Source organism: Balaenoptera ricei, chromosome X (assembly GCF_028023285.1).
Source record: "Balaenoptera ricei isolate mBalRic1 chromosome X, mBalRic1.hap2, whole genome shotgun sequence".
Classification (NCBI taxonomy): domain Eukaryota; kingdom Metazoa; phylum Chordata; class Mammalia; order Artiodactyla; family Balaenopteridae; genus Balaenoptera; species Balaenoptera ricei.
Window position 1 is genome coordinate 76,674,575 of NC_082660.1, and position 25,573 is coordinate 76,700,147.

General features: G+C 34.6%; 1 protein-coding gene across 1 annotated transcript in view; it reads right to left on the reverse strand.

The window, feature by feature from the left end:
• Positions 1-25,573, reverse strand: part of CHM (CHM Rab escort protein) — a 177,332-nt gene that overhangs the window by 148,062 nt on the left and 3,697 nt on the right. The window contains exon 2 of the mRNA XM_059911312.1: positions 6,276-6,342. Within this exon, the coding sequence (XP_059767295.1) occupies positions 6,276-6,342 (67 nt within the window). The remainder of the gene's footprint in view (positions 1-6,275; positions 6,343-25,573) is intronic.

A 25,573-nucleotide genomic window follows, 5' to 3' on the forward strand; every position in this document is an offset into this window, starting at 1 on the left:
CAGACACATAGATCAATGGAACAGAATAGAGAGCCCAGAAATAAAGCCATGTACTTATAGTCAATTAATCTACAACAAAGGAAAGGCAGTCTCTTCAATAACTGGTGCTGGGAAAACCGGACAGTTACATGTAAAAGAATGAAATTAGAACATTCTCTAACACATGAAAAGATGCTCAACATCACTGATCATCAAGGAAATGCAAATCAAAACCACAATGAGATATCACCTCATACCTGTCAGTATGACTATCATCAAAAAGAACACAAATAACAAATGTTGGAGAGGATGTGGAGAAAAGGGAAGCCCAGTAGGAATGATACCTAGTATTCAGAACTTGGTTTCTAAATCCCATTCTCAAATACACGGAGAGAGGGCTCTTGGAAAAGTGGTTGATTCTAGGGCTAGAGCAGGGAAAACACAAGATGAGGCTGGAGCATCTTGCAGTGTCAGAAAGTAAGGAAGTGCTCAAACAAGGATTGGATATTTCACAAGGACACAGGAACCAACTGGAAGGAACTCACAATGACCAAAGCTGGAACAATTTGAACAACAAAATAAACAATGGTAGTATGAGATTATAACCCATAGTATAAAATAAATATCTATGAACCCACAGTGATACATATAATTTAATAAATAAATAAATGAGGAAGAAGAGACAGCTCTTATTTACAGAAGAATTGCAATAAATAAGTGAAGATGGGAAGAGGAAAATAGAAAATGACCATTAGGCAAACATTAGTGTACCTTGAGGGAGATAATTTGAGACTATTAACAACTAAATGCAAAGTGGGATCCTGGACCAGATCCTGAAACAGAAATATAACACCACTGAAAAAAATCAGTGAAATTCAAATTAGGTCTACAGTTTAGTAGTTAGTATTCCACCAATATTAATTTCTAAGTTTTGATAATGGTACTACAGCTACATAAGATGTTAGCATTAGGAGAAGCTGAATAAAGTATATACAGACCCTCTCTGTACTAATTTTTCAACTTTACCACAAATCTAAAATTTGTTCAGAAAATTTAATATTTTAATGCATTTAATGCATTATAATGTTTATAAAATTTACACACCAGGCAGATGCTCCACTGTTTATCCTTTGGCTTCATATGCCACCACCACCCCAAGCGCCAGAACACCACTACAGTTTGAGAAGCATGATTCTAATCTATTCAACAGTAGAACTTAATTGAGAAAAAAGCAAAAATACAAGGTAATGATTTTCTACTGTGTCTACCAATTAGAAATAGTTAGAATAATTCAACTAATTGTTTTTTAACAAATATATACAGGTACATCAACAACAAAGACAGTGTGGTATACTTCAAAGAATGTTGGAATAGGAATAAGATCTGAGTTTTTCCCCAGTCACCTGCTTGTTTGACTATGCGCAAACCTCAACTTTCTCATCAACAGATAACTCCCTTCCAAACTACCATGAATCTACCATCTGTAGATGAGCAAGGACCAATGTTGCACTGAGCATATATGAGGCAATTCTAAATTCCCATCACTAGAACAGTGGCTTGGCATATATAATATTTATCAAATATTTATTTAGGGACTGCTGTATTCCAGACCTCTCAGGCACTGGGGATATAAAGATGACTAAGACATGATCCCCAATCTCTAAGAGTCTAATAGAGCCAAGAGATCTATAAACAATAATAATACTGTGTGAAAATATTATAAGAACGTACAGAATACTTGCAAGTACAGGCAAATAGAAAAATTAATACTACTTGGATTATCAAGGAAGACATCACTAGAAAGTGGTATACTAGCTATGTCCTAAAGAAGGAGTACTCTACTTGCATAGAATAGGGACCAGCGTGAAAAAAGGCATAAAGATGTGAGAGAATACAGTATACTTAGAGAGAGTACATGATGGGATACTGTTGAAGCAGGCCGTAGGCGGAAGGGGAAATTTCTATGAGAATTTACAACTGCAAACTTGAACCACAGGTGATTATCGTGTTCTAATACATACTACTCACGTAAACCAAGAACCCTCAAGCCTAGAAATTAACCTACAAATTGTTTTGAGCCAGTGTAGTAGATAATGGTTCCCCAAAGTTGTCGATGTCCTAATCCCCAGAAGCTGTGAATAAGTTATCTTATATGGCAAAACGGACTTTGCTAACATGCATAAATAAAGTATCCTGAGATGGGAGGAATATCCTACGGTATCCAGGTAGGCCCCAATGTAAACACAAGGCTCCTTATGAGGGAGGCAAGAGGTCAAGGGCAGAAAAACAAGGTGGCATGATAGAGGGTGAAGTGAGGCTCTTGAAGACGGAAGAAGGGGCCATGAGCCAAGGAATGCAGGTGGCCTCTAGAAGCTGAAAAAGATAAGGAAACAGATGGTCCCCTGAATCCTCCAAAAGGAATGTAGCACTGCCTGCCTACAACTTGATTTCAGACCCGTAAGATTCATTTCATACTTCTGACCTGCAGAACTGTAAAAGAATAAATTTGTGTTGTGTTAAGCTACTACATTTGTGGTAATTTGTTACAGCAGCAATAGGAAACTAATATGGTCAGTAATAGCACTGGCTAACCAGGCAAAAGTAAATGCAAAACCACTTAGTACGAACATACCCCCTCAAACAGGTCACACAGCATTCCCACAGATAAAGCCCCACTAAAGAAAAACTGGAAATTTTAGGGAAAGGAAATAAGAAAAAGTACTGACCCTGAAGATGGAGAGAAAATGACAAACAGCAGTATTAAACCTCAAAGAACTTCACATAAAATACTTCACACGTTTTAAAAAAAATGAATTGAAACACAAAGAAAGGACACGATGGTTTTAAAAAATAACCCAACAGGACTTCTAGAAATGAAAGTCATTGAAGAAAATGATAGCTAGGATAAATAGAAAATTAGACTCATCTAAAGACAGAATTAATGAACTAGAGGTCTGCAAACATTTTCTATAAAGGGCCAGATAGTAAATTTTTAGGCTTTGCAGACCACACAGTTTTTGTTGCAGCTGCTTAACTCTTTGACTTTGTAGTGTGAAAGCAGTCATAGTCAATACGTAAACATGTATATCTATAAGTATATAATAAGCATGGTTGTGTTCCAATATGACTTTATTAAAAAAAAAAACAAGTGGCTGACCTGTGGGCCATAGTTGCTAACCCCAGAACAAGAAGATAAAGCTGAGGAAACTACTCAGAGTGCTGTATCAAAAGGTAAAAAGATGAAAAATATGAAAGTGACATTAAAAGGCATAAAGGATAGAATGAAAGGGTGCAATTTATAAGAGAATTTCCAAAAGAAAGAAGAGAGATGTTTGAAGAAACAGTTGAGGGTTTTCCCACCAACAAAAGGCATAAATCATCTGATTTCAAGAAACAAAACAATTTCTGAACAGTATAAATAGAAATAAAATCCACACCTTGACAGATAAGAGGAAGACTATATAACTATAAAGACAAACAGAAGAATATCAAAGCAATCAGAAAATTAAAAAGAGAATTCACCTACCAAAGGACATTTCTCAACAACGACAAACAACAGTATTGTTAGAGTAATTAACATTTACTAAGGGCTTACTATGTTTCAGGCACTGTTATAAATCCATTACATTGATTATTTTATTTAATCCGATAAACAATCTTATAAATTACTATTATAATGAACTTTATATCAAGAAACTGAGTTACAGAAAGATTAAGTAACTTGTCAAAGGTTACACACCTAGTAAGTGAAGAAACCAGGACTTAAAGCCAGGTATTCTAGCTTAAAAGCCCATACACAACTTCCCAGTTGGAGCCAAAGCATGGGAAGTTGGTTGAAATGTAAAAGGTACCATTGCTATGGAAAGTAGTAAGGCAGTTCCTCAAAAAATTAAAAATAGAATTACTATATCAATTCTGGGTATATATCCAAAAGAACTGAAAGCAGGATCTTGAAGATATATTTGCACATCCATGTTCATAGCAGCATTATTCACTATAGTCAAGAGGTGGAAGCGAGTCAAATGTTTATAAACAGATGAATGAATATAGTATATACATACAATGGAATATTACTCAACCTTAGAAAGGAAGGACATTCTGGCACATGATACAAAATGGATGAGCCTTGAGGACATTATACTGACTGAAATAAGCCAATCACAAAAAGACAAATAACGTATGATTCCAATTATATGAGGTATCTAGAGAAGTAAAATTCATGGAGACAGAAAGTAGAATGGTAGTTGCCAGGGGCTGGGGGGAAGAGGACTGGAGAGTTATTGTTTAATGGGCATAGAGTTCAGGTTTGTAATATCAAAAGAGTCCTGGAGATCTGCTACACAACAATATGCATATACTTAACACTACTCAACTGTATACACTTAGAAATAGTTAAGATGGCAAATTTTATGTTATGTGTTCTTTTTACCACAATTTAAAAGTTATTTAAAAAAAAAAGATATACTCCAATAGAGATGTTAAAAAAAAAAAAAAAAGGAAAGCATGGTAAGGTATGTCTGTGGAACAGAGACATACGGTACTATTGTAGATGTAAAGCAGAAATGAAAGGGCTAGGGAAGACTGAATCTAACTATGAAGAACCATAAGTGCTAAAATGAACAAAAATGAGAAAATATTTAAACCTGGCTCAGAGCAGGAAAACATTCTATAAATCAATACCTAGATGTATCTAAACTCTCAAAAGCTACCAAGTCTGAGGCTCTAAAATAGAAGAAAAAAGTTTTGTCACTTTGAAATACTATGTATTAAGGTATAAGTTCTTAACATTATCAAGTCTTTCTAATTGATTCATTGTTTATCAAAATTAGATTTAGCTTCTTATATTCCTAATCAAAATTTACTTTGTAATATCAGTAAACCCTATGTGATTTATAAAATATTCTTTATTGTGTGAAGATCTCAGGTTTTAGAATAAGAAAACACAAAATAAATTTGCATTTAAACTTAGACATGCACTAGCTGGGTAAAGTTAGAAAAATTACTTAACCTCTCTATGCCTCACATCCCACCCCCATTTGCTAAATTGGGATAACACCACCCTCCTCACTCAGCTGTGATGAAAGTTAAATTATATAACGTGTAAAGAAACTGATATGGGAAGTAGCTTACAGTGCGAGCACAACAAATAACTTTGGGAAATTTAAGATTTTATTTTCAATTTTAGGTTAATTAACATTATCAGAAATAAATTTGAATTTTCATTCTTATTAAGCCTTTTTAAAGCACACTGGCCCAGTACCTCAGCTTTCAAGGCAGCAAATTTTTCAGCATGTGAATCCATATGTCAAAAAGACTGAAATAAGACATTAACACAGCAGTTACACATATGATAGTGAAAGAGAATTCCAAGAGCAGGACTTGAGAACAGAAACTAATTTAATTTAGAAATTTCATCCAATAACTGAGGAGTTAATATGCTTTGAAAATAAATTTAGAAAGGGTAAATGAACTAATACCACTTTTGGATTCCTACATATTTACAATGGGATAATATATGAGAAGGCACTGTGAACTATAACAAATCTTGTTATTCTTAGTATTCTGACATTCTGAAAAACTTGCAGTTACTATCAAACAGAAAATATAAAGTCATTATTTCTTGTTTCCTTTCTACTCCTATTTAATGAACAATTAAAGGGCCAAAATACAACGGTCAAAAGCACTAACTAGATAGGCAAAAAGTTAAGGGTTTGTTTCAGGAGGAAGCAGGAAGGGAAAGATTTATGCTTTATCTTAAACTTGAATTTTCCATTAACTTCCTTTTTATCATCACATTTAAGGGAAAAGGGGGAAAACAAAATTCTAGATATTCTAGATTTTTCTAACAGTTTAAATTTTGATGAATTTTAAGAAAACCACATACTCTTATCAGCCGATTTTTTCAACAATCAAATGCAAAGCCTAAAATACAACAGCATATACAGGTTTTACACACCCACACATGTATATAATTAAAGGGTCAGGTGTGAGGTTTCCAAGCCTCTTGGAGAATTATCATTTAAAAAAACAAAATCACTCATGTGAAAAATAAAATTATGGTACATTTGGTTTATCCTCAAAGGAAACAGAACACTATTTCACAGAGTATAATAGTAAAACCTATACATTATATATTTCACATGTTTTTGGTGAAAATTAAACAATTCCAATTATTTTCCTAACTTAAAAAGTTTATATAGGACGTATATATATACACACACACGTGTGTATATTTAAATTTTTATTTTGTATAGAGGTATTTAGGAAGTATCAAATGCTACCATTGATAAACTTACGAATCAACATGCAGAACCCTCTGGCCACTTCTTGAACATGCAGCCGCAATGATGGATTCAGGCAAACCTATAAAAACATACACCTATATCATTTAGAATGTAGAAATATATATATATATATATATATATAAAACACAAAAAATGTTCATGCCATCGCTGTATAGAAGAGTTTAACAAAAGAGGCTCATTCTTGTATTCAAAATTATAGTTTGTATTATTATGCTGTTGAATGATGTTTCTTAAACATATACTACTAATACAGAAAATTTTATCATGTGGAAGAGAGGTTTTTAAAAATCAAGTACTTAAATTCTTTTTATCTGCCAATTACCATAAATGAGCAACTGTCAAAATATTGTTCATATAGCACTTTGTTATTTAGAAACTATGTTCACACACTAGCTCATCTGATTCTCCCAAAAGCACTGGGAGAGAAGGATCTGCATACACATTTTAGAGATGAAGAAGAAACTAGGGTGCAAATTGGTTAACTTGCTGCCCAATGCTTTAATTATTTCATATCAGTCCGATGAACAAAGCATGTTTTGAAAGTTTAGTGCTGCTACTGTTTCACTACAATGAGATACCCCGGTCCTCTTGGATTTTTACCGAGTAGAAAAGAAATAGCATTCTTTTGGCAAGGGTTTAAACTACACGCTAAGCATCAAGGATTTCAAGAAATGAGAATAATTATCTTCTTTATGTAAAAAGCAATATGCATATGGAAGCAACTGATGTAGTCAATCTCTAGTTAAAACCACATTAAACAAAAGATCCAGCTGCATTCATGGAAGAACTAGAGTTTTCCAGTGGTGAACACTTTGTGGGTATAAACTGGTTCAAAAAAGAAGTTCTGACCAAATGTACTGAATATAGCCATTAAATATCAATTATTGGAAATAAGCCATCATAAAGTTGCAACCTTAACTTTGGATATAATACACAGGAAAAAAGTGAGTTTGTGGTGTAGGAGGAAATAGAAGGAAGAAAGGAAAATTCTAAATAGTTAAGCATACTTAGTTCTTCAAACGGTTAAAACTGTATTGTTCTAATGTCTTTTATCTTAAGACTATCTGAACTTTTTATATCTAAAAAAATAACTTTCCTTATTAATGAAATGCAGTCACTATGGTACTGTAAAAGCTGCTAAGTGGCTGAAAAAGGGCAATAGCAAAGAAATATTCAGGAAGCAGAATTAGTAGTATGTTTAAGTGTGTAATAATGACAGCATTAATAATACACCACCAAACATCAGTACAGGGCTTTATGATTCACAATGCATTTTCATATACATCATCTCATTTATTCCTCATTATAACCCTGGGAAGCAGGCAGTATTATCCATGTGAAAAAAATGGGATGAGAAATGTTAAATAACTTTCCAAAGATCAAGTAATTCAGTAATTCGGCATCACAAATTCAAATTACCATGGTAAATTCACTCTCTCCAACTTGGACAAGAGTCTGAGAATGAGGATGTAAGGGCAGGATAGCAACATAATGAAATGGGCATGGTCCCAGTCAGACAGAGAGCTAAGTTTGAATCTTAGTTTTGCTGCTTAACTAGCTATGAGACCTCAGGCAAGTCACTTGACTTCTCTTAGCTTTTGTTTCTTCATCCATCAATGGGAATGCCACCATCTATCTCGTAGGGTTGTTCAGTTGTTAGCAGAGGGTACTTGCTCTATAAAGAATACCTACTTTTATTTTCTTCAGAAAGATATTTTAGAAGCACTACATTTTCACCTAAATACTACTCCAAACATACACCCATTTTTACCAGATGCCAACTCCAATGGCAAACAATAATAAAATTACCCTCCTCTATTTGGATCAAATTAGCTGTTACTTTGGATAGGCAAATAGGCATGTGGTTATTCCCACGGTTGTGATCAACACTGTCAGAAGTCATGTCTCTGCCGACAAAGCAAAGCCAAGGACAGATTTCAATACTGAACATGATTTAAGTTCAAATTACATAAAACCAAAATGATTATCATTTGTGTTTTCCCTTAATATTTCCATCCAGACATCCCCTCAAGTTCGTGAAACTGATAGGCTATTTCTGTGTTAAATGGCAAGGGCCTATTATCTTCATGCTTTTTTTTTTTAACTGTGAATAAATTTTAGTAAATGTACAGTCATGCAACTACCACCACAATCACGTTTTAGAACACTTCCATCACCACCAAATTTTCCTCAAGCCCCTTTGTAATTAATCCTCATCCCTACCTCATGCCCCAGGAAACCAGTTTTGCCTTTTCTAGAATTTCATGTAAATGGAATCATACAGAACAGTATATATAACTTTTTCTGGATTTTTTTACTTAATATGATACTTTTGAGATTCATCCATGTTGTTGTATCAGCACTCCATTCTTTCTAGTTGTTACTAATCCATTGTATATCATCATTTTCTTTTTTTATCTGTACATCAGTTGATGGGCATTTGGATTGTTTCCAGTTTGGGATTATCATGAAATAATGATACTATGAACATTCATGTATAAGTCTTCCAGTGGACATATGTTTTCATTTCTCTCAGATAAATACCTAAGAGTGGAATTGCTGGGTCATATGGTAAGTGTATTTTAACATTTTAAGAAACTTCATTTTTTGAAATGGCTATATAGTTTTGCATTTCCACCAGCACTGTATGAGATTTCCAGTTGTTCCACACTGTCACCAATTCTTCTTATTTTTAGTCTTTTAAATCTTACCAACTCTAGTGTGGGTATAGTGGCATCTCATTGTGGTTTTAAGTTGCATTTCGCTGAGAATCTTTTCATGTGCTTTTTGACCATCCATATAGTTTCCTTTGTGCGGTATCTATTCAAGTATTTTTCTCATTTCATTATTAGATTGCTTTCTTATAACTGAGTTGTAAGAGAATTTTATATTGTCTGGATACAAGTCCTTTTTCAAATATATGCCTTATAGGTATTTTCTCTTTATCAATGGCTTACCTTTTCATTTCTTGTGTTTTTGATAAGCTAATGTTTTAATCTTTATGAAGTCCAACTTACTATTCTTTCTTTTATGATTCATGCTTTTTGTATTCTATGTAAGAAACTTTTACTTGATTCAAAGTCACAAAGATTTTCTCCTAACTTCTTCTAGAAGATTTATGGTGCTAGCTCTTAGATTTAGGCCAATGATCTGGGGGTTTTTTTGTTTGTTTTATTGAGGTATAGTTGTTTTACAATGTTGTGTTAGTTTCTACTGTACAGCGAAGTGGAGTTCCCTGTGCTATACAGCAGGTTCTCATTAGTTATTTATTTTATACATATTAGTGTATATAGGTCAATCCCAATCTCCCACTTCATCCCACCCCCACCCTTTCCCCCTTTGGTGTCCATATGCCAATGATCTGTTTTGACTTAAATTTTGTGTATGTTATGAGGAAAAGGTTTAGGTACCTCTCTTAATGTCGATATCCAATTATTCCAGCATGATTTATTGAAGACTATTTCCTACCTTGGTAACTTTATCAAAACTCAATTGACCATGTCAGTGTGGGTCTGTTTCTGGACTCTCAACTCTGTTGCATTAATCCACGTGTCTATCCTTATGCCACTACCACACTGTCTTGATTATTGTACATTTTACGGTTAAGTCCTAAAATCAGGTAGAATAAGTCCTCCAACTTCATTCTTTTTAAATATTGTCTTGGCCATTCTAGATCCTTTGAAGTGCTGCATTTTCAATACACTTTAATGTTATATAATGCTACACAGTTTTATAGGCAAAGAAGCCACAGACACATAGAGGTTTGGACAATTTGTCTGACTTTACAAGGTTGGGTTTCCTGTCTCTTTGTGGCCACAACTCACTTTCCTACTGGAATGTCAGCTTCACAAGAGCAGGGACTGTGTATATTTTATTCACCACTGAATCCCCAGTAAAGCAGCGCTTGTGGTAGGTTTTCAACAAATATGTGTTGAACAGAAGATAACTTCATGCTTAGAATGATTAGAACGGCAGACTAATAATACAGTTAATAATGTCTTCCTGGCCAGGATTTCATATTTCTTCCCACCCATTCAATAAACACCGAGTTCCTTGAACAGAAGAGGCACATAGTAGATTCTCTATAAATACCTGTTTAAGGAAAGAAAAGAAGAAAGACATACAATAATGGGGAAAGGGAAGAGAGAGAGAGGGATAGAACAGACTGTGATAGGTAGTGAGGGAAAAAAAAAGATAAAGGCAATGCCTAGCCTAAAAGAGCTCAGAGTCTAAAGAACAAGAATTTAAAGGGACTGAAATAATAAAGGTAATTAAACTGTTAGAGGAACACAAAGGAAAGAAGCATTCCCTCTGTAGAGGGGAGTCATGGAAAGCTCCAAGGAGCAGGGGACACTAACCAGCTGGGTCTTTCAGATCTGTAATAACACAACTGAAAAGTGTAGAAGAAAAAAGCTGAAGGAAAAGGGAAAGTGGAAGGGAATATTCTTGGCAAAGGGTGAAGGAAGAAAGTACCAAAAAGTGATGCCCAAAAGAGTGGCTGGAGCCAAACTGTGGAGTCTGAACTTGAACTTGTAAGCAACAGGGAGTCTAAGATTTTAGCCATAAGAACAAGATCTAATCAGTGTTTCAGAAAAATAACTCTAGGCACAGCACGAAGGATGAGTTTGCATAAAACTGGAGCTTTAGGTTTCACTTTTTTTTTTTAATTCTTATTTAGGAAAAGTTAACATAATTAAACTTTTTAGTCTTACTTATAATTTAGCAAAATAAGCAAAACAACTAACTGCTTGTTTTGTTTAAATTAATATTTGTAAGCTCAATTTTAATAGCTTTTAAACCCTTGACTACTTTCAAAATAAAGCCTTTTTTTAACACTGGGCACCATAAAAAGTGAACTACTTAGCTTCTGAATCATTACTCAAATTCACACAACATCCTTGTAAGGCATTTATATGGAACATATATAGGCTTATTACAATGAATTATACAGTCTCTCCCACAAGGGAAAGACAGACATGAGTTAGAAACAAATAATCAGGGTTAAGTCACACAGCATTACACTGGAAACACACTGTAAAAAATTTGACTACAAATATACAAGTACAATGTTTACAACTGTAATATAGGGCTAATAATATATCTCATAGGGATATAGGGAGGAATAGGTTAAAAAATGATATAAAACACCTTACACAGTGTCTCCTAGCATGTCGCTGACATTCAATAAATATCGGTTCTCTTCCCTTCTCTTCCTACCCCTTCAGTAACAAATCTGAAGTTATCTGAAGTTATACTTAAGTTATTTGAAGGGAAAAAAACTACCATTTGTTTACTATTGACTTAAGTTATCCTCAAAGATCTAACAACTTAAAATAGTTTTTTGAAACGAAGTCCAATAGTCTTTTCTATAGGTACACTATAGGGCTTTTCCCTATATGTATGCTATAGAAGTTCATCAAATATTTAATATCCTTTAAACATTTCATATCATTAAATATGATCATTAAATTCATTAGTAAGGCTGTTTCAAAGAACTCTGCCAAAGGATTATAGGAAAAATGTATAAATCTGATGCAAGATCATCAACTTTTACTGGCAAGTCATTTTTATCAAACACAGGTAAATACTAGGTATTACACTAGCATTTCATAACAGCTTGTAACAGGGGAAACTGAGGTTTGTTACATTACGTCCTTCTCAGTTGAGGTTCTGTTATAAAGTTGGCAACTAGAAAAAATATATTAGAAGCTTATAGAATGTTATATGATCATATAACAAACACATAGTCCCAGCTCTATGATTTTCCAAAACCTGTCTAGATAAAATAAAGATGTTTCACTATCAAATGAAGCTAAGCTAAAATCAAGCCCAAAAAGGTATGAAATTAGTGTTTTTAAGAATCTTATCTAAAATATTTTATAGGAACGAAACCATTATTTATTCATTTTTCAAAATCCCCTTTTAATCCAAATCCTTAATGTTGAACCTCATCACTTACAACTACAATATTTAGGTTAGCACTCTATGATCTATTCTTAAAATTGTATTAGTATCTGGAATTGATTTTTTCTAACACTATACTTACATAAGATAAACATTAAATAAAGTACTTACACCACTCCCAGCATATCAAACAATAAATAATAGATTCCCCTGACAGGACTTTGATGACCTGGCAAAGCCTGAGTGCTTTCAGCCCAAATCATATGAAACCATAAATCACTCTTTATTTTATAGAACATTTCAAAATGGATTCCTGCTTTCTACCTTGAAAGTCATTTCATGTGTTATTTATAACTAGTGAAGACCAGAATGGAAAGAAAATTACATAGAACTAGAAAATTTACTGCGACTTTTTATAAAGAATAACTTCTTTTTTTTTAGGAATAAAGTAGAATTACTGGCAAGGAAAAACTTGTGAGTATAAGAAGCTTTTAGAGAGCCACATCCTTTACTACTTAAACAACCCTATGTACAGACTTTCTGTACCATCGTAAACAAAGCATAAACAACATTAGGTACAGAACTGACTAGACTGAGCAATGCAAAGGTAAAACGACCCACTTAACTCATGTCACAGCCGCTCAAAAAAAGTGACATCACAAAATTAGACAGAAATTAAATTTCAACCCAGGTTTAAGTAGTTTTGTTCATTCCTATTAAATTATAAGTTAAAAAGTTTATATCTTATATTTACTTTTTAGTGGTTACCTTAAAAAGAAAAAAACTGCCAGTGAAGTAGCTTAGGGAAATTTCAAGAAGTATAGATAAAAATACTGTTTTTAAATTGACAATTATTGTAATTCACTTTGACCCACACGAAATATCAAACATACTAATAAATGTAGTAATTTAATATCTATGGGCTTCTTCCTCATGGGAGAAAATACTGTTAATATCTATGTAATTTTTAGAACTTTGGATAAATATACTATCCATTAAAATATTAACTCACAAAATTCATGTTAATTTTTAAAAATTCAATATACTGTGAACTTTTAGGAATGTCTAATAAGAACACTGTCTCAATACTAGGAAAACTGAATTCTTGTTTTCAGGTTTATACTAAATAGCTGAAAAGTCACTTAACCTCTCTGGAATTCAGCTTCCTTATAAATATGCTTACAGATAAAATGAAGAGCTTGAAATAAGTGACCCATAAGGTTTGCTGCAAGTTCTCAAAGGTGAATGTTAGTGATAGATCAACAACTTGGACTCTGTTCTTGTGCAAATGACTTGAACTTAAAAATAAAAACAGGATAAGATGGCATTAGCAGCAAAGTTGCTGAATCTCCCCCTGAGACCCCCATAAAAACAGACAGTGCAACCAGGATACCGAAACCAAACTCCCAGGGACAATATCTACAACAAAGCTAGATGACAAAATATCGTGATGAACTCCAAAATACAAGTGGGTCATTACAAACCTTCAATAGCTATAAGACCAATGTGATATCAGAGACTGTGCAAGAGGAAGTGAAGGGAAGACAAAGAAATTTGTGACAGCGCTGAGAGCCAGAGAACCCCAAAATTGCTATCAGGCACTCACCGGAAGCTTGCAAGTTCATTGTGAAAATAGCAGCAGAAAGTGGGAGGGGACTTCACAGGCTCCAACCTGTGGATGAGTGCAAAGGAACCCCTGGGAGTGCTAGAGTGGTGAGGAAGTGGGAATGGAGTTGGGCCCTATGAACTTAGGAAAATGAAAAACTGTCCTTCTAGATAAATCCCTGCACAGAGGAGTAACTCTTGGGAATATAATCCAAATTCAGCAGAACAGGGAAAATAGGTGCAAAGGGTAGAGAAGGTCCATACAAAACTGGGGGAGGGTGACACAGCTATCAGATCTCAGATCTCAGGCTATTTTTTGGATTATTTAGTGAAAATACAGGAGAGCTCTAGAGCAGTTAAGTTAGAAAAGCTATCCTGATACACACTCCCTATTAAAAACACAAGGAAAACTTTTTTCACTTAAAAATGAGCAAAACAAAAGGATCTTTGTTGAATCCCATTCAATATACAGTAATATATATATATACATAGAGAGAATAGAAGTGAAATAACAGCCTAACAGACAATGAAAGCATCCCAGAAAGACATGCTTGCAAATTAGATGAAAACTATAACCTAACTATGGTACTATAAGCTAAAAGAAATTAAGGAAATAATAGACGGTCTGAAAGAACAACATAAATCAGAATTAGAAAAACTTAAAAAGTGTGGTGATTAGATAATAGGAATATTTGAAAAAAGAATGAAATGACTCAAGAAGAAATGAAAGAAAAATCATTTCAGAAATAAAAACTAAGCTAAAAGGAGTACTAGAGCAAAGAAATATAATGGATAAATGCCTTAGGAAGAACTGAAAATGCAAACAAGGGCATAAAGCTACTGTAGTTATGTTTAAAAAGGAGAGCCCTTGTCCTTCACATATATATTGAAATATTTACAGATGGAATGTTATAATATATGGGATTTGCATTAAAATAATCCAGGATTGGATCGTGAAACGAGAAGGTCGAGGGTACAGAAGAAAAGAGGCCATAAATTGATAACTGTTGAAACTGGGAGATTGGTACATGGGGAGTTATTTTATTCTATTTTTTATGTTTGAAACTGGCCATAATAAAAAGCTTAAAAAATAAAATTTAATACCAAATTTACAGAGCTAATGAAAGGCTGGGTCTACCAAATAAAATAATCCCTTGGAAAGCAGAGATTTAGTATTTTGTTTTTTATCTAAACCGAGAAAACTATATCAACTCAAATCTCTTAATGAAAGTTTTATTAAGTAATGTAAATATTTGCCAAAGACCTATTCCATGCCAGGAAATAAAATAAGCAGATTCCACTACAATTAATTTTTACTTAATTTTCTTAATACTAATATTTCTGTTGTATCAATTTAAGTGACCAAAATGATCTTTTCACAGCAAAGGATATCCCAGTTGAGCTCTCTTCAAACTTAATAACAAATAACATTTAACTTGTGATGAGGAAAATAAGGTTTCTTTAACAATATTTAACTTGTAATGAGGAAAATAAAGTTTCTTTGTTCAGAACATATTTTACTTATGTGCCACAGAAGAAAAATGACCTTTACTGTATTATTTATAAAGCTATGAGACTAAAATAGATGATGAGAGAGACTGTGCTCATTCCAAGAATGTTACAAAATCACACAACAAATAACCTTCCTTCCTTATATGAAATCCTATGATGAAATCCATTTTTTAAAAAGTAGAGAAAAAAACCCTTATGAGCCTTATAAACTAAATTTGAAAGGGCCTATGAATTTGTTATTATATAACATTCCTTAAGGTAAAACACTTCAAATTAAGTTTTAAATGTAGTCTCATTATGTATCTAAGAGAAAACTGGCTACAGTATCATTGAGAAAACATTGAGGATAATTATTTTATCCTGCTTATTAAAAAGCTGAACAGTGATTATACTGAGTTTATTAAAATAAAACAAAGGATAAAATTTTATCTAATGAAAATTATAATTTTATTGCATTAAGAATTTCTTAAATGCCGTAACAAGAGGGATAAACCAAATATCAATATAAAAGGTTTATGAATCACTTGTCAGTGATTTTACACTTAAAAATGCATATTAAAAATACTTAAAGAGCAGCAGGACAGTTACTTTTCTTTTTCATTTCCTCTCTTACACTGTAAATATGATACAATGCTAAAGAAAATATTTTAATCACCCATAACCCGACCCCTAACAAATTTTTTTTTTCATTTTTCCTTTACTTTCTATTCTTTGTCCACAGGTACACATAAGGCAGTAGAGGATGGGGAAACTGAAAACAGGGGTTAAGTACTTTACCCAAAGTCATATACCCAGTAAATGGCAAAGTTAATACTGGAACCTATCTAGTCTGGCTTCAGGACATCTAAATCTCTTTGTCCATCCCCATCAAGCAACCTTAGAATTAATTCAGTTTCCCAAACGACTTCAATCTTGGAAATGCGTACTCTAATTGGTAGATACCAGTAATACTAGAAAGGTATGTTCTCTTTTGTAAATTAAGAAATTGGCATTCAGTGGCAGCTATTAAATGTAGAAGGAATCAAAGACCTAGAAAAAAACATCATTTTGCAAGTCTTAATGAAAATACTTATTCATATAAGGACTACCTATTGATGTGAAAACAATGCTGTGAATAGTTGGTATCAAACTGAATGGTTTGCATAGTGCCAAAAGCAATATACAGATTATTTTCAATACACATGGGAAAAATAAATCCATACAATGGAGGCATCATATTGTCATCATCCTAATCCTGGGTCAACCTTAGCAACACTCATAGCGGATCAACCAGATATTTTGTCTTCTGGTATGATCCAACATGACATCCATATCACCAAAGATGTTCTAGCCAAAAACGTTAACCTTGAATCCACCAAGCCTTTAGATATAACTTTCAGTTTACAGGAAAAAGACAGTCTAGAGGAACAAGGTAAATGATACTACAATGAAGAAAGCAGCCAAATCTAAAAGGTAAGGATCACTGGCCTAGTCTCTCTGTGACATCTCAGTCGTCACTTCAAAAAACAAAAAAAAACAAGCTAGAATAAAACAGACTTACAGGATATAACAACCAGAAGCAATGCATAATAATGAACTGGACACAAGTTTGTACATATCAGCTGTAAAGGGTATTTTGGGGTGGGAGAATGTAGAAAGTTAAACATGGTCTGTGTGCTACATGGGATAAAACAGTACTGGAATGGAAAGAAAGGTGAGAATTATTGACTGAAAAAGTTGCAGAACGACGTGTACCTAACGATCTTATTTTGTCGTGAATGTGTGTTTATGACATTATACATTTCCTGAGGGAGGCAGGGGCCTTGAAAAGCTGAAAACCAAAGGGCAAATAAATACAATTATTTTGGTGAATATGCATAACCTACTGAAGTTGAAGATTTGCAAGCCTATAATACTATATAATAGCAGTGTGTGAGTGTGTGTGTGTGTGTGTGTGTGTATGTGGGAGTATGCAGGGGAATTACAGCTATATGTATCTGTACAGATGAATCTCACAAGCATAACACTGACCAAGGAAAGCAAGTCACAGAAAGAATACATAGAGTAGAATTCCAAAAGTTAGACAAGGGTCAAAAACAGGAAAAACTAACAACATATGGTTTGGTGATATACATGTGATAAAAAACACTTTAAAAAAACAAGAGGACAATTAAAGCAGTTTACCATAATGGTTACAGCTGTGGGAAAGGAATGGGAGATGGATGGTGGCGCACCCAGGGAGCTCCTAAGGTACTGGTAATATTCTGGTAGTGTTCTTTTTCTTTAGGTGGGTCATACATACATGCCACTCACTTTGTTACTGTTCACTGAAAGAAAGAAATAAAAAATATGTATACATACACACACATATATTTCATTTGTATGTATGATATTTTGTAATAAAAAATATCTTAGGCCACACTGTAAAACTGCCTACTCCATCAGTCCACCAGACTCCTTTGAGACATCGGGGCTCTTTGATATACAACATTATTTCCAAACTTTACTATGATAAGCAGCTTTAAAATAGATGTTGTCACCCTTGTAGCTTTTTACCTCTATTGAATGATTTTTCTCACAATAAATTCTCAGATCTGGAGTTACTGAGTTTAAGGGAATGAACATATTGACAATTCTTAGTACGAACTGTTACTTTGCCAAAGTGTTGTCCCAATTTATAATACCATCAGCATTTCAACTGAATACAACTTCATCAACAATTAGTTATTACTCCTTTAATTTAATGTTTTTAATTATCAGGTTATTTTGCATTTGACTATTAATCAGAAAAAAATATTTTCCCTGCAGTTTGTTGACTATTTGTAACCTCTCGTGTCTGTTTACACTCTCTGCCCATTTACCTGTAGACATCTTGACATTTTTCATATAAATTTGAAGATATTATTTGTATGTAATTATTCCTTTGTTATGAGTTGCAAATATTCCAAATCTGTTTTCCTTTTTCTTTTAGTTTGCTATTTTTCAGAGTAGATGCTATATTTTTTTATATATTCAAATATTGCCTTGTATTTCTTGAGATTTCAAAGAGGGAAAGTTATCATTTCTCTACAGATCAGATGACCCAGTCTATTCCCACTTTATAGTTCCGACTACACTCAAAGAGACACCCAGATTACTGGCAGAAAGTCCAAAAACTGATCATATAATAAAAAAAATAAAGGAAGTATTTCAATTCAGTGGAGAAAGAATACATCGACGGTGTTAGAATAACCAGCTAATGATTTAGAAGGTAAAAACCCTCATATTCTACAACAAAGTAAATTTCAGGTGAATTAAAATTTAAATGTAAAAAATAAAATATTAAAAAAGAAACTAAGAGTCAATATTTACTTAATCTTGGAAGGCTTTCTATGCATATCTCCAAAGGCAGTAACCATAAAAGAAAAAAACATTTGATAGATTTCACTACATGAAAATTATAACGTTTCATACATGAGAAACCACCATAAAAAAGAAGGCAAATTTACAAAATACATGACAAAGATTTAAAGTCTTTAGTATATAAAGAATTATTACATGTTGAAAAGAAAAATATGGCACAATAGAAACATGGGTAAGGGCAATTTACAAAAGAAACATAATTGACCAATATACCTATTAAATAGTCAACTTCACTTATGATCTGAAAATGTAAATGCAAACAAGGAAATATTTTTTTGGCTATGATGTTGACAGTAATTAAGAATAAGACATTCATAGACAATGTTGAAAGACTATGGGAAAATAAGCATTCTCATACTCCACTGGTGAGATTAGACTGGCAAACTTTCCTTAAGGCAATTCATCAATACAAATCAAAAGCTTTATGTAACCACCCTCTAAAATTCAATTTAACAGTTACAGTTCTAGGTATTTATCCTAAGGAAATAATTAAATACGTACAAAAGATTTAGGCACAACCGTGTTCATCACAGCCTTAGTTTATGAAAGTGAAAAACTGAAAACCTTAAATGTCCAACAAAAGTTGCTAATTTAAATAAATGACAGGACATCTATAGAAAATAATATTTACTAAGCATCTACTTAATATGACATTTAATAAACTTTTGGAACTGACATAATCATAAAGATGAAGAACAGATTAGGGGTTGCCAGGATTTAGGGATGTAGGTAGGAGGGAGGTGTCCATGGCTATAAAAAGGTATCATGAGAGAGTATGATGAAACTGTTTTATATCTGGATGTGACACCAATCTTCACGTGATAAAACTGTACAGAACTAAACACACACAAGTACATGTAAAACTGGTGACATCTGAATAAGGCCACTGGGTAAGGTCAATTACCTGGTTATACTACATGTAGTTATGCAAGATCTTACTTACCACTAGGGGAAGCTGGGTGAACATATACAGGATCTTCCTATATTATTTCTTACAACTGCATGTGAGTCGAATTATCTCCAAATGAAAAGTTTTTAAAAAAGACACTGAGGAAGAAGATTTGATTAACATGGAATGATGTTCATAACATACTGTGAAGCGAAAAACAGAATAGCATACACACATCTATACACACGGGTCTGGAAGTATATTCGTAAAAGTGTTAGTTATTAATATTATTTGTTAATGACATGGCCCTTGGAGGGAAAAGATACCACATCTACTCTGTCAATTAAGATGCATCCATTGCAAGTGCTGACAATTGTTGACAATTATAGGAACCAAAAGAAGAGTCAATTAAAAAAAGAAAAGCTTCATAAACAGAACAATGAGTCTCATACCTGATCTTGAAAATTCAATTTACAAGTGCATAAAACTAAAAAAAATTTGTTTAAAAAGACAAAACGGCAAACCCTCGCACATGCACAAATAGCCTATAGCTCATTTTTAACAATGGTTTTATTTCTGTGGGAAATTACGTATCTTGTAATCAATGAATAATTCCTAGGGAAACAGATTATCACTTGAAATATGACTATATTTTCTGATCCCATTGCTAGACATTACTTTAGTGGCTGATTCTGTTTTTTCAGTTTTAAGGGATAAACACAACCAAGTCATTCAGTTCACCTTCATCAAAAGGTTTGTGAGTTGACGACAGATGTCATGATGCTGTCAATAATGAGTTAACACCACAAGGCTTTGCTGGCATCAGGATTTTAATGTCAACAATGATAACTCCCCAAAATGAAGCAACTGTCAACTGCTAAGCTAGAACACAATAATCTAATCTTGAGAGTATAAGGTATTTTTTCACATGGAAGAATCCAACCAGCTCAATCTAATACCTAGCCAGAGCAACTCCAGTCTTAATAGTTTGACCTCGGTCAAACTTAACTAAGCCTTAGGTTCCACATTTGTAAAATGGAGATAACACAAGCATCTAACACAGACAAGGTTACTGTGAGAATCAGATGAGATAATGCATTTTAAGGGCTTAGCATTGGATTCAGCATAATAAATGCCAGAAATAATTTCATATATTTGTTTAACAGTGTGTTGTACATACTAAATTTAATTCTATGCCCTCTATTTGGCCTAGAGAGCTCATGCCAAAGTAACATAGAAAACTAAGGATTAGAACACAACTCAGCATCTTCCTAATATGCCTGATATCTGTATGTAAAACCTTCTTTCTCTGTACTTTAGCTTGTGCAAACTTTTCCATAATTATTTTAAATGCATATACAGAAAAGCAGTTTAACAAATGTGCAAATTCACACAGATACATGATCCAAAACAGTTCAAAGCAATACAAAATGACTAAAACTGCCATTAACCAAAAGCCATTGTAACTCAACATCAACACTAGGCTGGACAAAAAAGATACGTATGAACACTACTCAGGAGAAAAAGTAGATGTTGGTACTTTTGTAAATGTGATATAAACCAAATCAGTCAAGCGGTATGACATTACCCACTTAAACTCTTGGTAAAATCTAATATGAGATCAAACACTCATGTGAAGCACCACCCTGGTGAAAAGCTGCCCCTGGTCTCTTCACCTATTTTCAAACTATTTTTTAAATAGTCTCATTATGATAACATGATAGCTCTCATAATCATACTTGGAGAAATCAGTATCTGTGATAAATTACCATCTCTTTTTACACTGCCCTTTAATAAGATTACTAGAAAAGCAAAAAAGAATAAATCTTTCAAAGTATCCCTATTTTGTTGGTAACAACTAAATATCCCCAAAATGTTTCCAATCTCTCTAGCATATATACATAATATATACATGTGTATATATTGACATATATGCGTGTATATATATGTAGTCTTGTAATATACATATTAATATAAACTGGGAACTGATGACTTTTAGACTATTTTACTTTTTAAACCATTTACATACATAGCAGGCACAGCCTAACTTTTCAGTGGAAAGACTGTACTGAAACTGAATAGCAGATGATTTAGCATGAGTAACAGGTCAATTACATGGAATTATAATTGTTTCTGTGCATTGGGATTTTATGTGAAACATGAGAATGTGATGGTGAGCAGCCGTGTTTGATTTTAATTGCTGTAGCTTGAGTTCTCCAAAACATCATGAGGATACTGGAGAAAATGAGAAAATGACGTGAGGCATGGGAGATGAAAATGATGCTGCGGAGAGAACTCTGGTAACAGATGCGGCTCTCTCTGAGGGATTGGCTCAAACTTATGATTTACAGTGAAGCGTAAGCCTCTCCAGAGAGTCTTCTCCAGAGTTATATAACTCCCCTTACTTTTCTAGGTATTGAGAGCAGAAAAGGCATACTTTTCCATCAATAAATGCCTGAAGAATTGCAAAGCATTTTTCAGAACAGCAAAACCTGTAAGCTCTCTTTAGCTCCTTCAGCATTCTTACACTGACAAGGAAGAGTTTCACACTATGCCTCAAACAAGATAAATCTATTCAAAACCTTCACATTATGCCTCAAACAAGACAAATCTGTTCAAAACAAATGACAAATAATGCAAGCTGGTGAACAAAACAGAGTAAAAGAAAAAAAAAAAAAAAACGGAAAGAAAACCGTCAGTTAAGAAGTCTGATAGAAATAGTGGTAACAGACACACAAAGGTCTTTCCCACCAAACGGCCAATGGGAAGAGGAGGAAGATGACTCAGACACCTGAATCTTTCCACTGCTCTCCATGAAAACTATGAGCCTTTCCTTGGAGGCATTCACCGTAACAGTAGTGGTGATAAAAGCACCTCAGTATGGCATTATGGGCTATAAAAATCAACTACCTTTTCTGAGCACTTACTAAGCATTTTACAGAATTATTCCATTGAATCCTCAACACAGCTCTGTGAGATTTATTCTCTTTTAGAGATGAGAAAATTGAAACTTAGACATTAAGGAACATATGTGAGGTGGCACAAGAGGCACAGATGATTCAAACACAGTCTGTCCCATTTCAGAGCCACCTTGTCAATCACTACACTATGCTCTCAAATGAGATACATACATGTCAAGGTAAAGAAAACATACGGATGGTACAGCATTTGTAGAACCAAATGACTTTTGAAATATTACTTTCATTTCTACTCACTATGTTATTCAGTTAATCAATATTCTCTAAACTTTAAAACTTTTTGCCCCTAGCCACCCCCAAAATATATATGAATATATGTATGTGTGTGTGCTTCACACAGTGATACACACATAAAATATATGTTTCATGAAACTATACTCATCCTGGGACTTCCCTGGTGGTCCAGTGGTAAAGAATCCACCTTCCAATGCAGGGGATGTGGGTTCAATCCCTGGTCGGGGAACTAAGTGGGCAACTAAGCCCGCACAGTGCAACTACTGAGCCCACGCACCTCAACTACAGAGAGAAAACCTGCACACCACAACTAGAGAGAAGCCCACGCACCACAACAAAGAGCACGCATGCCACAATGAAGATCCTACGTGCCACAACTAAGACCCAACACAGCCAAAAATAAAAATAAATAAAATATTTTAAAAAATGTTGCATCCAAAAAAAAAAAAAAAACTAGGTTGATTAACCAAGATGGCGGAGTAGAAGGACGTGCTCTCACTCCCTCTTGCGAGAGCACCAGAATCACAACTGGCTGCTGGACAATCATCGACAGGAAGACACTGGACTTCACCAAGGAGGATACCCCACGTCCAAGGACAGAGGAGAAGCCACAGTGAGACGGTAGGAGGGGCGCAATCAGAGTAAAATCAAATCCCATAACCGTTAGGTGGGTGACTCACAGACTGGCAAACACTTATACCAGAGAAGTCCACCCACTGGAGTGAAGGTTCTGAGCCCCACGTCAGGCTTCCCAACCTGGGGTTCCGGCAACGGGAGGAGGAATTCATAGAGAATCAGACTTTGAAGCCTAGTGGGAATTGATTGCAGGACTTCGACAGGACTAGGGGAAACAGAGACCCCACTCTTGGAGGGTGCACACGGAATAGTGTGCGCATCAGGACCCGGGGGAAGGAGCAGTGACCCTGGGGGAGACTGAACCAGACCTACCTGCTAGTGTTGGAGGGTCTCCTGCAGAGGCGGGGGCTGGCTCTATTTCACTGTGGGGACAAGGACACTGGCAGCGGAGGTTCTGGGAAGTACTCCTTGGCGTGAGCCCTCCCAGAGTCTGCCATTAGCCCCACCAAAGAGCCCAGGTACGCTCCAGTGTTGGGTTGCCTCAGGCAAAACAACCAACAGGGAGGGAACCCAGCCCCACCCATCAACAGTCAAGTGGATTAAAGTTTTGCAGAGCTCTGACCACCACAGCAACAGTCAGCTCTACCCACCACCAGAGCCTCCCATCAAGCCTCTTAGATAGCCTCAACCACCAGAGGGCAGATAGCAGAAGCAAGAAAAACTACAATCCTGCAGCCTGTGGAACAAAAACCACATTTACAGAAAGATAGACAAGATGAAAAGGCAGAGGGCTATATACCAGATGAAGGAACAAGAAAAAAACCCAGAAAAACAACTAAATGAAGTGGAGATAGGCAACCATCCAGAAAAAGAATTCAGAATAATGATAGTGAAGATGATCCAGGACCTCGGAAAAAGAATGGAGGCAAAGATCGAGAAGATGCAAGAAATGTTTAACAAAGACCTAGAAGAATTAAAGAACAAACAAACAGAGATGACCAATATAATAACTGAAATGAAAACTACACTAGAAGGAATCAATAGCAGAATAACTGAGGCAGAAGAACGGATAAGTGACTGAAGTCTAAAAACAATTGTCAAACCTGCAGATGTTTTAACTGCACAACAATAACATTCTGACTCTTTGAACATCACTGAGTAACTAACCAATTTAAAAGAAAAAAAATAATTTTATCCAGCTCTGGCCAGCAGAACAAAAATAAACAAATGACCTGTAACCTTAAAAAAAAAAAAAAACTACACTCATCCTTACTACATATAATATATTCTAATACATATTCTATTCTACTTCTGTTTTTTTTTAATGCTGGAATTGATTTCATGACCCACAGATAGGTGGCATCTTGCAATTTAAAAAAAACAACTCTGCTCTAGACCACAGGTTCACGGATTTTAGGAAATGCAGGCAGAGAAAGTATGGACATCCTCTGATATTAGAACCACACACAGGCATCCTGAGAGAGGATTAAATAAGATACATATATGAGAAATCACTTGGCAGAGAGTCTGGCATAAACAGGTATTTAGTAAAAATCAGTTTCCATGATACCTCCTACAACATTACTATCCCCCAACGTTTAGAGAAGCGAAGTTACTCCGCCACCATCATAAGCATTATAGTCAATGAGCTGCTGGCCAAAGTTAACCACCTTAAAGTTTCAATGCTCAGCTAACATCAAGAAAGGAGCTGTGTTACCTACATGACCTTTCCTGATGAAAGCGGCTTATCATTTCCAAGAAAATGTTTTTTTATGAACCACTTTGATAGAAAAATTTCTGAAGTATATCAAACACTGACTTGACTTCTTAAGAGGACTATACAGAATTGTCTTTTCTCAAGGACCCAGGATCATAATTATGCGCACACAATGGTAAATTTTAGAGCTGGTAGATGCCTACCTTAGAGGTCACCTAATTCAAGTCTCTCACTTTACAGATGAACAAATTGATGTCCCAAGATGTTATGCAATTTTCCCAAAGTTACCCAGTAGGAAGGTTAAGTGATTCCCATTATGCCACATCGATTTTGGACTATGCTGAGCATGACCTAGCAAGGTAGTCAGGATTTAGAAGCAAATACCCCTTGTAATTGCCCCCATGTTTGTTATTTTTGTTATCTCACTTCTTTCCCCATAATCTTTAGCAATAAAACTCTTAAATCAAAAAAGGATCTATGTGTTTATGCTCTG